Source organism: Notolepis coatsorum, assembly GCF_963971535.1.
Source record: "Notolepis coatsorum genome assembly, chromosome: 9".
Taxonomy (NCBI): Eukaryota; Metazoa; Chordata; class Actinopteri; order Aulopiformes; family Paralepididae; genus Notolepis; species Notolepis coatsorum.
Window position 1 is genome coordinate 130,276,889 of NC_140173.1, and position 16,052 is coordinate 130,292,940.

At 42.4% G+C, this 16,052-nt stretch overlaps 1 protein-coding gene across 5 annotated transcripts in view; it reads left to right on the forward strand.

Moving 5' to 3' along the window:
* bicc1a (BicC family RNA binding protein 1a) overlaps window positions 1-8,234 on the forward strand; it is a 189,579-nt gene extending 181,345 nt beyond the window's left edge. For 4 of the 5 annotated variants that reach the window (XM_084321716.1, XM_084321717.1, XM_084321718.1 and 1 more), the window contains exons 19-21: window positions 1,025-1,188; window positions 3,172-3,271; window positions 4,917-8,234. In XM_084321716.1, coding sequence (XP_084177842.1) covers window positions 1,025-1,188; window positions 3,172-3,271; window positions 4,917-5,047 — 395 coding nt within the window. In that variant the 3' untranslated portion in view covers window positions 5,048-8,234. Of the gene's footprint in view, window positions 1-1,024; window positions 1,189-3,171; window positions 3,272-4,896 lie in introns of all 5 variants that reach the window. The other variant, XM_084321720.1, reaches the window with a different exon arrangement.
* The last annotated feature ends 7,818 nt before the right edge of the window (window positions 8,235-16,052 follow it).

Genomic DNA, 16,052 nt, shown 5'->3' on the forward strand with positions numbered 1-16,052 from the left:
GACTAAGCGTCTGTCTACCACCGCAGAGACACTGGTATCGAATCCAGCTGTCAGCGGTGCCTCCGGCTTGGCCGGTCGTCATACTGACACAATTGGCAGTGTCAGCGGGAGGGAAGCCGGTGGGTGGTAATATGGTCGTTGTAAACAGCGACTCCTACAGGTCGGTCAGGGCGCCTGCACAGCGAGGAAGGGATCTGGGTGAGGTAGTGTGCCCTCCCACGCGTTACACTCACCCAATGAGAGTCCTCGCTGCCAGGTGAAAAGAGGCTGCTGGCTGTCTCCTATGTATCGGAGGAATCATGTGATAGACTTCAGGGCTCCCTAGACCGGCAAGTAGGGGGCAAATGCGCGCAACGACCAGGAAGGGGAGGGGGGAATTGGCATAACGACTAAATTGGGATGGGAGGAAAATACACGAAAAATAGGAGGAGAAAAAGTGGATCAAAAAAAGAATGTATTGATATGGTTAGAAAAATCAGGTCTCGGCGCTTGCTCAGCGGGGCAGGACTTGGTGGAGATAGCGTGCCCTCCCACGCGTTACACTCCACCAATGAGAGTCCTCGCTGCCAAGTGAAAAAAGGCGTCACTGGCTTGACGGCGCACGTCTCGGAGGAAGCGTGCGTTCGACATCAGGACACCCTTGTACCGACTCGTGGGAGAACATGCGTACAACAACCAGGTAGGGGAGGGGGGGAATGAACCTATCTCAAACCCTGCCCTCTTTTCTTGATCCTCCAATCACTGTCGCTTACTCAAACAAAGTTTGTCCGAGGTAAGCGATAGTTGTGATTGGAGGATCAAGAAAAGAGGGCAGGGTTTGAGATAGGTCTATTGGCACAACGTCTAAATTGGGACGGGGAGAAAATCAGAGAAAAAATAGGAGAAAGAGAATGTTGGTTGCACTGGGGGGGAAAAAACAATAAACGGATAATAAAACAATAAAAAGTTCATTATAAACTCTTATGGGATGATTTTCTTCCCTTGTTTACATTGTGGTTGTGTGTCCCTCTCTCCTCTGGTGCAGCTGCTGAGCACTACTTGAGCAGCAGCAGCTACATGGACTGCATCTCCTCGGTGGCCGGCAGCAACGGCTGCAGCCTCAACACGTCCCTGAAAGGCTCGGACCTGCCGGAGCTGTTCAGCAAGCTGGGCCTCGGGAAATACACAGACGTCTTCCAGCAGCAGGAGGTATAGCCCCGCGCCACCACCACCACCACCACCACACTCACAACCTCACTTCAGCTAGTAGCATGCCGTCTGGTCCCAGTTGAACCTGAGGAAGTATACTCCCTGTAGTGATGCACTGATGTGAAAAGTGTGGCCGATACCGATAACCGATATTAATATTGCTGTTCTGGCCGATACCGATATTTACCGATGTCGATATCTCTGTATAGAAAACACTTTTTTATGATAATCAAATAAAGAGCTATTTTCCAAAACGCATTTTTTTTTTTTTTTTTTTTTTTTTTTTTTTTACTTTTGTCAATTATTTTCAGAAATTACTGATAATTTGAAACAATTTAAGACCAAAACATGTAAAAAATAAATAAATAAAAAAAAAAGATAAAAAAAATAATTAATATCGGCCCAATCTTGATATCGGACCGATACCCATGTGTAAAAAAACGGCCATATCGGCCGATATTATATCAGCGGCCGATATATCGTGCATCACTAACTCCCTGGGTTACTCATCTCCCATAGCAACTGGCCTAGTTTAGCCGGTGAATAACCGTGGTGATCTATTAGTAAACGATTCACAATAGCAACTGGTTTATAGTTGGATAGCTTGCCTCGGCGTCAGGGGTGTAAAGTACTTGAGTAATTGTACTTCGTTACAATACTTAAGTACTGTTTTGGGGGATTTGTACTTTACTCGAGTATTATTAGGTTTGTATACTTTTTACTTTTACTCCATTACATTTCAGAGAAAAAAAACATACTTTTTACTCCTTACATTTAAAATGCAGACCTACAAAGTACAAAGTACAAATCTCACAGGTCCAACCATTTTAATTAGTATATTTTAATTGTTTATCTGGCCGAACTAAGGTTAACATTATTAATCCTGCAACCGCAGGTAAACAGCCAATCAAATCCCCATCAATGGAAAATGAACCCGCCCATACCCATGCTGATTGGTCCTTGTGCAAGACTAGCTTTCATTTCAGCATTGTCTATCGCAGAACACATTCCATTGTGGGCAGAGTGTATGCTTGGTTTCATTCCAGCCTTGCCTAAACACCAGCTGATGATTTCACTAATTGGCTCACCTCTTCAACTAACTCACCTGGTGCAAATGAAAACTTGGCCCACGATGGAAACAGTTATGGAAATGTACTTTTACTTTTTAGTACTTAAGTACATTTAAAAGTAGGACTTTTTTACTTTTACTCAAGTGTGTTTTTAGCCAGATACTTTGACTTTTACTTGAGTCAGATTTTGAGACGGTACCCATACTTTCACTTAAGTATAATTTCTGGGTACTTTTTACACCCCTGCTCGGCGTGGTAATAGGGCCGTCACTTTTTTTGTTTGAAAGATCATTCGGACCTGGTAAAATGTTCAATGTCGGAACTGTAATGATGTGTTAGGAAATTGGAGAGGGCAGTAGCCCTTTTTATTAGTATCACACATCCGCCTGTCTTCCGAAATTAGCACATCTGCTTCTGCACATCTGCCTCTGCACATCTGCTTCTCTCTCTCTCTCCTCTCTGCCTGGAGGCTTGACCGCTTGACCGCTGAGCACAGCACGTCCATCCAAACTAACCAAATCGTGTGGGCACAAAACTTGCTAGACGAGCTTAAAATAAAAAGAGCTCTCCCTCTCTCTCTCTCTCTCTCTCTCTCTCTCTCTCTCCCTCTCTCTCTCCCTCTCTCTCTCTCTCTCTCTCTCTCTCTCTCTCTCTCTCTCTCTCCCTCTCTCTCCCTCTCTCTCTCTCCCTCTCTCTCTCTCTGAGCAGGCAGTATGCAACTACAACTATCTAAACTAATGACAGTAATGAGGCAATTGCTTGAGATTAGGAAAAGCCTGCTGGGCGGCTAAGTGGCGCAGTGGCCAAGGCGCTCGCTACCAGTGCAGGAGACGCTGGGTTCGAGCCCAGCTCTCGGCATTGTCCTGTGTGTGGTAGTAATAATGTTCACCATGTGGTTGTGGTGTTGTTCCAGATCGACCTCCAGACCTTCTTGACTCTGACAGACCAGGACCTGAAGGAACTAGGCATCACTACCTTCGGAGCCCGCAGGAAAATGCTGCTCGCCATCTCAGGTATTAATCAATAGAAAGAGAGCAAACCAGTATGTCTTTGTGTACGCGCGGGTATGAATATATATGTGCACGCATGCATACCACACACACACACACGCTCACACATCCACACGGGTCTCCGAATGTGTGCCAGTCAAAGCCCAGCATCCTGCACTCTCTTAACACCCCCTCCCTCTCTCTCTCCGAGGCCTCCTCCAGCACTATGGGGGATCTGGCTGAAACGGGTGTGCTGTTCAGAGAATGGCTGTTTTCAGAAAGCGGACGCCTTGCCAACACACTCCTGTTTTGAGGCAGTGTGAAATTGGCTTATAATGCTTTTGATTAGCGCCCCTCTATTATGCCTGGCCCTGCCGCATGCACAGCCAGCTACGTACACAATAAGCCTTGTCAAAAACAGCTTGCCACTTGCCTACTGTACTCTGCCTCTTGTCTAAAAACCCCAAACTGAAGAAGTGATCTCTTCTTTATTTTTTTTTATATATATGTTTTTGTAGATTTGTATTGGTTTGTACTACCGGGCAGTCCGGTAGAGAGAGAGAGGGAGAGGAGGAGGAAATGGGGGACCGAGGAGGGGAAGACATTCGGCAAAGGAGTTTGCATGTTCTCCCCATACTCGCAAGGGTTTCCCCTCCTGATAAGATAAACCCAATGGAAAAAGCTACGGCAGCGATAGTTCCGGGCAGTGTCTTCCCCCGAGCCTTGCAGTTGAGGCAAATTTAACTTTCGTACCAACTGTAATTAATACCCCCAAGGAGTGGGCTAAATGGGATTCAGACGTCCACATTCTGATCAGATGAACATATTGGTATTGCTCCAGTTGTTCCAGCTGTTTCTCTTTGTTGGCAGTCGCCCGTGTCCTGCTGCACAGAATGTGCGAATAATGTACTTTGCACTTAATTACAGACGTCATATTTTGGGCATTGTATTAGCTGGCGACGTTAACAATGCCTAACTTTATCTTTCTAACGTTGGGAATAATGACGCACGTGTCATGGATGCACTGTGGGTGTTCAGTTTTGAGAGAGAGAGAGAATTAAGCCAATGTTCGTTTCACTGCTGCTCAATAACTCACGGGGGCCTGAACACGGGAATGTACGCACTTCCCTCACCTCTCGCCGCTCTTTCTCTGTCTCCCTTTGTTTCTTTACCTCCATTTTTAAAAGGGAGAGAATAACGGTACCAGTCACGGCAACTTGAGTGGAGTCAGGTTGTACTTCTTGGCCTGCGGGCCAGTAAAAAGAGAGGCTGGAATGAGCTACCAGTCTCTCCGGGCATCAGACTGAAGGTTTTGGCTGGCAGGGGCAGAGATACAGCAGTCACATGAGCACTCTGAAATGATTGCGTCCAGAGGCTTCTGTGGGATCTGCCATGTTAAAATAGGGGTCACAAAGTGGGGGGAGGTTTTGTCAACGCGAGCCGGTTCTGGGGCCCCGTTTTGACGCAGGTTTCCGTGTCACTGTTGATCAAGCCTGTGAGGAGAGAAACATCGGTAAACTCCAGGGTAATAATTTCCTCTTGATTATGTCGGGCCGACTACAGCGTCGGCACTGGGTCAGTCTCCGCGGATTCATATTTCCTTTGCAGGAAATCAACCGTGTTATTGGACAGTTTTAATGTTAATGAAGGCTTTCTTTTTGGTCTACAGAACTGAACAAGAACCCGAGGAAGCTGTTTGAGCCGCCGCCTATCAGGTCCTCTTTCCTGGAAGGTGGCGCCAGCGGCCGCCTCTCTCGCCAGTTCCATGCTGACATGGCCAGTGTCAGCGGTCGATGGTAGGAGGCTCCAAGACCTCCAGACCCCCCCCCGAAAAAAGAAACCGTCCCATCACATAGACCCAGCCTCTGGTGCCTCTCTCTTAAGGCTTTAGGAGCCCAGTCTTACTGGTCCTCCACCCTCCAGCATAGGCTGAGCTAAGACTGTTTCAATAATGTGTTGCCATATCAAAAAGCCATAGTTTAACCTGAAGTGCCAATAAGGGAAAAAAAGGGATTTCTCAGATGGAAGTGAGTTCAGTGTTCACTCCAGGTAGAGCCATGAAATCTATGTGGAGCATCTATATATGAAGGCTATTTTGTAGTTATGAAGGAAGGGTACTGTCCAGTATTTTGTCCACTTTGATTGAAAGGAACAGGCAGAATGATTAGTACAATCATTTTACACATTGATACCTTCTGCATTCGTAGTATGCCGCTGTATCAATGACTTGCACTTTAACAATACTAGACTTTTGCGAAAAAAGCCTGATTCCTCACATTGGAATAATGATATAGATCTATGCATTTTCCTATTAGCTCGAAGCACAGATGTATTTTGTACCAAAGCCAAATGTAAGCACTTAGCGAGTGAGATTAGGGTTTTAGGAATTTCAGTGGAGTAGGTCAATGTGCCAAAGTGGTGACATCATCGACTTTAGCTCAAGACACCAAAGGAACGACATCGTCGTGACCCTTGACCTTCGGCTGCCTTCAAGTGTTTTTGATTGGTGGACATTCCTCCGTGGTCAGTTTTGTATCCAGCAACAGCACACTGCAGTTTGGCCTGCAGTCAGTTGATGTATTTCAAAAACGAAACAAAATTATTATAATATTTTGTACTCTCATTATGATTTCATTTTTTTTTTTTTTTTTTTATGTTTTATCGGTAATCAGTTTACATATATATTTTGTATGTTTTTTTTTCTTTCTTTTTTTATATATATATATATATATGTTAATGAATGACTTTCTATATTTTGTAATTAGCATCTTTGATGACAATTATTTTCTGTCCCCATTATCTGTGGAGTCATTGTATGGCTGTGCCATCAGTCAGCAGCTGAGAGACGAGGCGATTAGTCCGTAGCGCTATAGGCCTCTCTCCGTGTCGGTTGGCATGTTTCTGTGGTCGTCTTCCTCTCTGTTTGTCGATGGTACACTATATGACCTTTTGTTTCATCTGTGTTGTGTGTCAGTATTCGCCTCTCTCTAGCCCCCTTTTGTGTGCGTACAATCCCGTGATGCCCCCCTCTACGTATTCTAAACACTAGTCACTATGCTAGAACTGTTTGCCTTTTCTCCCTATTCACCCAGTCTTAATATAGAATGAGGAAAGCTCTATTTAGAAGTCATTAACAAAGCTGAGCTATCGTCCGTGTCGGTGAAAAGTGACGACGTACACACAGTAGCTAGCTTTTCAGGAAGGACTTATTTCCATAACAACAACTAATGCTTTGTTCTAAACTTGATTTGACGTGACTTCCCATCTAGAAGGCACATCACCAAGAGAGAGACACGACGTACTCCTAATCGACTTAGTTTGAAATGATCGCTTCTAGAATAAGACGCCAATCACGACAGAAGGACCATGTTATTGAAATGAAGAAAGATAAAAGTACTGTTTTCCAGTATCAATAATGCGATGTAATCTGTGGAAACATTGTTGAGCTGTGTTTGGTGAAATAACAGGATTCAAAGCATGTACACTTTCTGAGCTCTTGTATTATGTTCGTTTTTTTTTCTTTTTTTAAAGGAAACGTCCTTCATGGCTGTTCATTAGTTTTTTGCATCCCCCCCCCAAAGTCTTGTGTTTGACCATTTTGTTTTGATATATGACTATGTGTCAATGTGAAGCACATTGCACCCAACCCACCTGTAACAGGAGTTTTTTTTCTTCAAGCAGCTGAATCTGAATATCCATGCAGTAATGAAGGCTAGATGGGAATATTTGAGAAGTGACTTGTGTTGTCAGTGTTTGAATGGGAGTGTAATGTGTATTGGGATACCTACTCTTTTAAGTAGAGAACGTTTCACAGAAATGTGTTTTTTTTTTCTTGACAAATCATAAGCTGAATCATCATCAGCGAGCCCTCCTAACAATCACACAGTAAGGATTCTGTACATCAGCGAGCCCTCCTAAGAATCACACGGAGAGAAGTTGCTTGCTCTTTACTTACCTTTCATGCGTTGCTCCTCTCCCAAGAATATGTTGTTCATCATGTGTTTTTGCTCTTAACCACTTTTCACTTTTCCTCTTGTCTGATTTGAGCCATTCTCAATGTGGTTGTAAAAGCAAATAACACTATACTTGTACTATTCTGACATGGTTGCTATTGCCAACCAGGAAGTTATGTTTTTTTTTGTTTTTTTCCCCTTTGAAGTCTTAAGGAAGATGCAAGGGAGATAGCTAATGTAGAAAGGGCTTCATTGCCCTGAGAGGAAAGGTGGGGCCTGTTCGCTCCCCCCCCCCCCACACTCATCATGGTACTACATTGAAAAACGGTCGAGCACTGATTGTACCAGTGTCGTGACTCATGCTCCTGCCTAGCAGAGACAACGGTTTTTTATTTTTTTTTTATTCCAGCAAAGGTTCACCTTGTTCGGATGCGTTTTGCTCAGTAGGGCAATAGAGGATCTAGTTTTATCAAATGAATGTTGTTTAAAAAAGAAAAAAAGAATTATTGATGCATATTGTTGTGGATTAATGAAGGGACTCATTTGTAGTCAAAAAGTTTACCGCCATTTTGCCTGATCGATGCCCTCCAATAGAATAGTTAATTATGTCTTTTTCTTTTTTTTACGTTTTAGGCAAATGTTGTTTCCAAAGGGATACATTTGAAGGGGTCTACTTTGTACTGCATTAGATAAAAATGGTACATTTGTGATGAATGTAAACCACTAAGGAATTCATGTAATGCTTAGCTTTTGTACAACCGCTTCATCTTCTACAGCTCATCACTTGCGTGTGAGAAAGGTACAGTTCTACACAAGTTAGTTAGAATATAAGCGTTGCCTTTTTGTGGCCAAAGCTCCTTTTTTTGTTGTGGCGTCTTTTGTTTATCCAGTTGTTTTTCCAGTCTGTAATTGAAGTACAGATACAAGTGTTTGAAGAAATGTTTGTGGTTTGGAGTTGTCAAACTTGACCAAAAAAAATTATAATAATAATTAAAGAAAAGTTTGTTCAAACATTGAAATGTTAATAAATGTATGCAGACCAAGTCTTCTACAAGTCTTTCTTCATGGCAGGTCACACAGAGCTGTCATTGTTGTTATTAGCAGCTTTCAGACCTTATTTTTTCATTGGTTTACAGTAAAAAAAAAAGTTAATATTAGTAAATGTCTCCTTGCCCCTTTTCCTCTCATCTATCAAACATTTTACTAGAGAGTAAGAGCTCTGCCCAAACTCGCATAGCGTGTGTATATTATGTCTAATGTGGGTTATTTTGTAGAATTTCATGGTTGCCAGCTTTGATCTCTTTCATGCCAAAACCAAGAATTGAATTCCCACTTCATGTAATGTTAACAAAGGATGGGATTCTTTATCTTCTCCAAATATGGCCAGTTTATTGTCTGAATAGATCTACATTCTACTGTAAAACTAAGGGGGCAGGGGGTTACATACCGTATTAGTTATTTTCTGTAAAATGATGAGAAATAGATCTAAAGACGTCCCTGAAACACAATTATTTAGTTGGAAGAGATCCACACATAATAGGTAATAATAAAATGTATGAAAAGAATAATAATGATTATGTGAGATTGCTGTCGGAGTCTACATGTCCCCTAGTCCTCGGGATCAGAATCTACCTAATCCCACAGACGGAATGAATCCACTCCCATTGACCGACTAGGAGAGAATCCAGGGTACAGGAGATCACTCAACTCAACCCTAAAGACCTTGGTTTACTGGCCGTCCTCCCTGCCTCCCTCATCCAGGTGAAATTGGAAAATATTGTACCTTTAATATATTTCCAAAATATATCTTTCCAATGTAGCCTACCCATCATATTCATTTGTCATTTGTCTCATTTTCACTCCTCATCTTTCTATTTTTTATTGATTTTTTTCATTTCATAGACAGGTGATCGAGGTTTCATCCAGGATACCGAACCTTAATTCCTGTGATGATATCATGGCTGGGTGGAGAGGTCGAATGAGAACACAACCAGCCCACGACGGTAGACTAAAGCACATCACTTATTCTGTTACCGTTGTGTGTTGCAGTTTCTCTCGTCTAATGCGATTGAACCAATTCGGCAGCTTTGAGGATGAAATGGGCTTCTTGCGGCTGAAATGGAATTGTGAGATTGTGTTTCCTGCACTCTGTGCTCTGAATGCAGAGTGTGTGTAGGGCAGTGCTGTATAATACCTCTAGGGGGCGCACTATCACAACTTGGAATGAGCTTATTCTCCCCTGTAGCAAAGCGAAAACCAGGGCACAATTCCAATTTGTGGAGATCACCCATTATAGATTTTTGTAGAAAATCTATCTTTTGGCACTGGGGACGCAAATGTCATTGTTTTGAATCATAAACAATCTGAAATCAGTTATCTGCTACCAGGAAGCTACAGTAGATCACTGAAAATGCTCAACCCTGCCTGTATAGTGCCATTCACAGGTCCCTACTCACTGATTGGAATGCAGCCCAGGATCGGGCAGCTACAGATTACATGAAGGAAGAAAAAAATATATATACTGTGTGTATATATATATATATATGAAGTAGCTGTAATATATTAATGAAGACTAATACAGTTGCTTTTAAATAGGTGATTTCTTGTTTTATTACTCACTATGTTTGAAGGGGAGGGAGGTACATGTATATTTCATAAAAATATTTTTATTCCACTTTCTTTTTTTTTTCTTTTTTTTTTTTACATTGAGCTTTACAGGAAATGAGTGCGCGTGTGTGTGCATACGTATGTGTGTTGTTTTCACTCCAGTTTGTTGACTTTGGCTTTGTCCTCTTTGGCACAAGTGAGGTGATTTCCATTTTACATTTAATTTATGATCATATGAAACGCTCTGAAGTCTAGCCCCTCCCCTAACAACGGACTCTGAATGAAGGCTCAGATGGTGGCGATGCAGGCAGAAAGCTTCCGCCCCAGAACGGCAGCAGGTGCCGCTGAATGTACAGCACTAGGTTCTGTGAAGCATGCAATTCACTGACTATCTCATGCCCTGTCATTAGCTCATACACTGTCATTATCAATTTGGAGCCCAGCAGGGGAGGACGAATCAAAACACCTTTGTGTTTGGAGCTCAGCACTGAATAGGACCTACATTTATGTTAACTCATTCAGCGCCAATAACGAATAAACTCATTATTGGCCGCCAAGCGTTGAGCGCCAATAATGAGTAAACTCGTTTTTTAGATCCTTTGATATTTTTTCTTTGATCCCCGTTCTACACAGTCCCCCGGAGCCTCCGGGCATAACGTTGGAATTGCAATGACGATCAAAATCCACCAGGTGGCAGTATCGCCTACCTTATGAACATGGGCCAGCTATTACAGACCCCACAGCCAGCGCCCACAGCCCCCAAAACAACTAGGTACTCTTTGCGAGCAGCAGTAAGCAGAACACGTTCGAGAATCGCGAACTATTGGATATTATAAAAAAGACTAAATGGATTATATGGATGATGATTATGGACGATAAGGTGCGTTTGTTGGACTAAGCACTACTGGTAAAACGTAAAACAACTATAATCAAATCGACTGATGAGGAAACCTATTCGGCTCCATGGTATAGTCTGACCCGAGCACACAATAGTAACCTGGCTGCAATGCAATGGCGAGCAAACTATTGGATATATGAAGAAGAGAAAACGGATTATGGATGATGATTATGGATGATAAAGTGCGTTTCCACCAGACTATGATGTTGGACTATGTCGGACCAAGCACTACTGGTAAAACAACTATAATCAAATCGACCGATGAAGAAACCTATTTGGCTCCGTGGTATAGTCTGGCCCGAGCAGATGAAGTAGACGGATGAAGGCTGTCTTTTTTAACTACTGTCTGTTGTTGTCATTTATTTCTGATTTTGTTTTATTGTGTTTTTATATTAACACTTTAATCGCCGAAGACGCTGGGCAGCGTCTTTCCCCGCCATGCTTATTCTGCCGAAGACGCTGGGCAGCGTCTTTGATATCAATATTTCAAAAATCTGTGATCGAAATCATATTTCTCCCCCGGAGACATGATATGTACTGTTGAGCCCCTCTCAACTCTCCAACGGTTCAAGAGCGCCATCTGGTGGCCGATCGGCGGATCGCCCAGGGCAGAAACAGGAAATGAAAGCTGGTGCTCATTTCAATTCGGTCCGATCACTCGGTAATAGTCTCAGGACTCGAGCTGATCACAACGGATAGCAATCCGTTACCAATAACTCGATAAACAACATGATTTGGACGTATATACTATTATACAACCTGGAAATGGATCGGATATTTCTACATCCCATAATAGGAATATTTCAGTTCCACGCTCATCGTCCAACGGCGCGAGGAAGATACGGTAAGATCCAGCGTTATTTGTCAACGCGTTCGATACTAACTGCTCTAATGATCATATCACCCACACTAGATGAATGATATAACGTTGGCCACGGAATTATAAACGACCCCCCGCCCATCCGGTCAACATCAGATCATACTTAGTAACTCCTAGAAGCACGTCCAGTTGAAATTTTTTATCTCGCACAGATTCCTATCAAACTGTATTTCATCATCAATATTTAATGCATTTGGGGCTATAAATCAAGTTCTGGAGAAAGCTGCAGAAAACGATAAAAACATACTTATACTTTAGACCGTATTTTAGTATGAATATGTGAATGAAAAAGTATAACGTTGCTACACCCTGAACAATAGATATAGGACGTTGAATGGGCCATAGTAATGTCAATTTAGCAATACAATTTAAAAAGTTATAGCCCTGCAAAGAAGGGGAACTTCTCCATGTTAAATAGGGCTGGCGAGGGATGGTAAATTATGAATTTAACCCTGGCGATCAAAGTGTTAAGCTGTAGTGTAAAGCACCCTGTGCATTTGTGCTGTGAAGGGTGCTATATAAATAAAAGTCATTCAAGTCATTCAAGGCATATGTATTGATCCTGTTCTGATTCAAGACACGTTTGGACTCGATGTGAGAAATGGAGTACATATAAAACAAAGGTAACGTCTTTTTTACGAGTACTTTACCGAAACTCCATCATAAAAATATGCGTTTATATGATCGCTGCTTCGGATAAACGACCCCCTTCCCCCCCCCCCGGCCTTGTGAAGAAACAAGGCCATGTGTTTACCTTTGACCTGGTAATAATGTGTCTCAGGCTGAGGCCAGCAAAAAACATGATTTACGCATACCTGCAGAAAACGTTCTGTAACTCGCGTTCCAGGAAATCAGCTTGGATTTTTGTGAAACGAGGCAATGTTTATATTGGAATTGTGAACGAACAAAGGTATGTAGAAACAAACCCTTTTTTACATGTTGTACTACAAATAGTTTCTGTCAAATTAGCCATACTATTGTCTCCATAGCTATAATATAGAATATACAATAGTTCCGCAAAGCTCATGAAATATCGCGAAAATGGTCACGAAAAGCTGGCCCATAGACAGCACAGATGGGGGTACACGCTGGCGCTGAATGAATTAAAGGGGCAATTCACCAAAAAAAAAACTGTACAACTGTACAAGCAAAACTGTACATTGGAATATTGACAACCATACTTGGTCATTTACTGTACATTGGAGGGGGTTGGGTTAGGACATTTACATGGGCCAGTTTCGAATTGCAGTCTCCCGTAGGTGTTCTTTGAGAGTGCTTTTGAAAGTGGGTAGTGATTCACATTCCTTTACAGCTTTGGGTCCTTTACAGCATTTATGTTCTGTTTGTACAGTAAGTTATGTATTTGCATGGGTAAATAAACCCCCTTATTTTTGCCTACACCACTGTGTCCTCCTCGTCTGGCTGCTTGGTCCCTAACAACTCTCGATAACAATCAAACTAAATTTATAATAATAATAATAATAATAATAACTTTGTTTTATATAGCGCCTTTCATAAAACCAAGGTTCTACATAGGGCAGAAAATAACAAACATGGTGGACAGACACAACATTCAATGTAGGAAGTTAGGGGTCAAAGGCCATGTTGAAGAGGTGAGTTTTTTGAAGGAGTCCAGAGTTGGGGCGTTGCAGAGTTCTGCGGGGAGGGAGTTCCAGAAGATGGGAGCTGCCACGCTGAAAGCTCTGTCCCCGAACGTCCGCAGTCTGGTTCGGGGGAATGGAGAGCTCACCAGTGTCCCGAGGATCGCAGGGACCGTGACTGTGTGTGGGGGTGGAGGAGGTCAGTGAGGTACTAAGGTGCCAGAGCATGGAGGGACTTGTAAGTGAGCAGAAGGGTCTTGTTCAAATTAATGTGTGCAAGTTTTTGGATGCGTGTGAGATTATTCTAAATGTATTTGCATTGTTTTTTGGTGAAGTTCTCCTTTGTTGTTGGTGTGTGTTGGAAGTGTTTGTAAGTAGGGATGCTGCTGTGGCCCATCGAGCTTTTGTCCTCCACTTAGAGGTATTGGTTTTGGTGATGATGTCATCCTATTGTTTCAAGTCCACTTCCTGGTCTCGTTCCATAATAGGTTTCTATCTGTCCATGCCAGCTAGCTAGCCTAGGACGGTAGCTACCTCATGAATTAACTAAATGCAAATTATAATATGAAACCCTGAAAGCCAATCGGATTATTAATCATCGACCATAATAGATCTGTGAGAGCTATTAAATCAGTAAAAAGTCCCTCCTTCTCACTTAGGATAACCTACTGCCAAGACTCAGCTGACGATCCTATTATTTGCCCTGCATGACTCATTTCAATTTCATGTTTCGCCATTGAAAATAGATCTATAGGGCCAGGAATAGTCAAATGTCTACGGTCACAGTGAATCTAAGCCCAGATATCTCTGGGTCTTTTAATTACTAATCAATCGTGCGTTCAGTCAGCTGGCCCAAAGGTCCTGCCAGCGCTGCCCACAGCAGCAGACTGTGTTCTGATTGGCAGGAAGTCACCGCAGGAAAGGTGCAAATTAGATGAGGTGCGACTTGGATTGCCAATGTGATGTGAATATTAAAATGGCCCCACATCCAGAGAAAAAAAATGTATTGCCGGTTGTGGTTTGTGTGTGTGTGTGTCTTGTCTGTCTCTCACATTGATTCACTCAAATCCAAAGCCAAACCAACAAACGTCCCTCTCTCTCTCTCCCTCCCCCCTACATAATAACCCCAACTCTTATTGCAGTGTTCACGTTTATTTAATGTCCCTCCTTATATTGTTACATAGTCCCTGGGGTTATACATTTTAGTACATAATGTGATTAGGTTTGTGAGACTGCAGGGGAGTCAGAGGAGCATCATCGCCAACATTGATGTTTCTCGCAAATAAATCTGAACACTGGGGAGCTTCTGATGTGTGTGTTACTTGTGCAATGCAAACAAAATCCTATCCTAGAGCCAATCTGCTTGATCAGTGTTGTACTTTAAAAAAAAGAAGACGGCCATATTAGTTTGGAATCTACTTCAGAATGTCTACTTCAACTTCAAACTATTTTAAGGTTACTGTATGTTTATTGCAATCACTGCAATTATTACATTCTTGTAGAGTTAGAAACATTTTGGTGTTGGCCAAAATCAGTTTTTAGTTTTATTGGTTTAAACTTAAAGGGTCAATTCAGAATGTTCGACCCCTAGTCCTATTTCCTACTCATCAATGATGTCGTTGATTGATTGATTGATTGATTGAAAACGTTATGAACAGATTGCAGAATGGGTACAGTAGTACAGTACAGCTCAATACATACAATTGTTAAGGGGATGCAGACCAGAGAAAGACTTTCGTCTTGTTTACATCAGGGTCCCCCATTTTCAATTCATCAGGACATATATGACACACGACATACAGATAGACAGTACTGCTACATCTGTACATTTATGACATACCAGATTTGCAAATACAGTACTGTTTGTGATACAAAAAGTGTCCAGAAAATAGTGTATATACATTTGACGTAGAAACTGTACATTGGAGGAGGTTGGGTAGGTGGGGTTGGGGGGGGGGACTGTACATTGGAGGTGGGGGGGGGGGGGACTGTACACTGTACATTGGAATACTGACAAAGCCATACTTGGTCATTTACTGTACAACTGGGTTAGGACATTTGTAGGGGCCAGGGTTGAAGGGTAGAGTCCTTTCTCAGCACGATCCATGCTGTGTTTCATACCTGACACCCAGCTCCTCCTTAGTTAGCCACAAAACGAATGTAAATGTAATGGGGCCACGGTCAAATGCATTTGATCATACTCAAAAACAAACGTCTTTGCTTTGGGTGAAGAACACCATGGGTTGTGCTGAGAAAAGACTCACTTACTGGTGGAAAACATCATTATCAAATATCAAGATGTATCCATCAGTGGACCAATTGCATGCTTTTGCAGAGGACAAGAAGCCTTCAGTCGACTCCTTCAGACATTAAGCACCCCCCACAGCCCAAATGGAATAATAAAAATTAAAAAATAACTAAAAAGAAATATTAAAAATATTATACTTTTGTTTTGTTTTTTTAGTCGACCAATAGTCGACTAACGGCACATTTTGGCCAATCATAGTCGACCATCCAAATCCTTAGTCGGGGACCGCCCTAGGTTGTGCTGAGAAAAGACTACTGGTGGACACCATCATTGATAAGTGGGAAATAGGGGTCCAACATTTTGAACTGTACTGGTCAACACACTAACAAGTCATGAAGGATTCACGCCAGTGATATTACAGTAGCTGTCAGATAATACAGGCAGGGCCATGCTATTCTTTTCTTGTAGATTATTTGATGATCATTAGAGTTTCATTGAAAGCAGAGATGGAATGGCTTATGTGTTTGATGGAATTGCTTTGCCGAGGACCCAGTAATTTACATGAGCATCAATCAAACGGCAGCACAGGCCAGAGCCGAATCAATTATGTGCTTTATT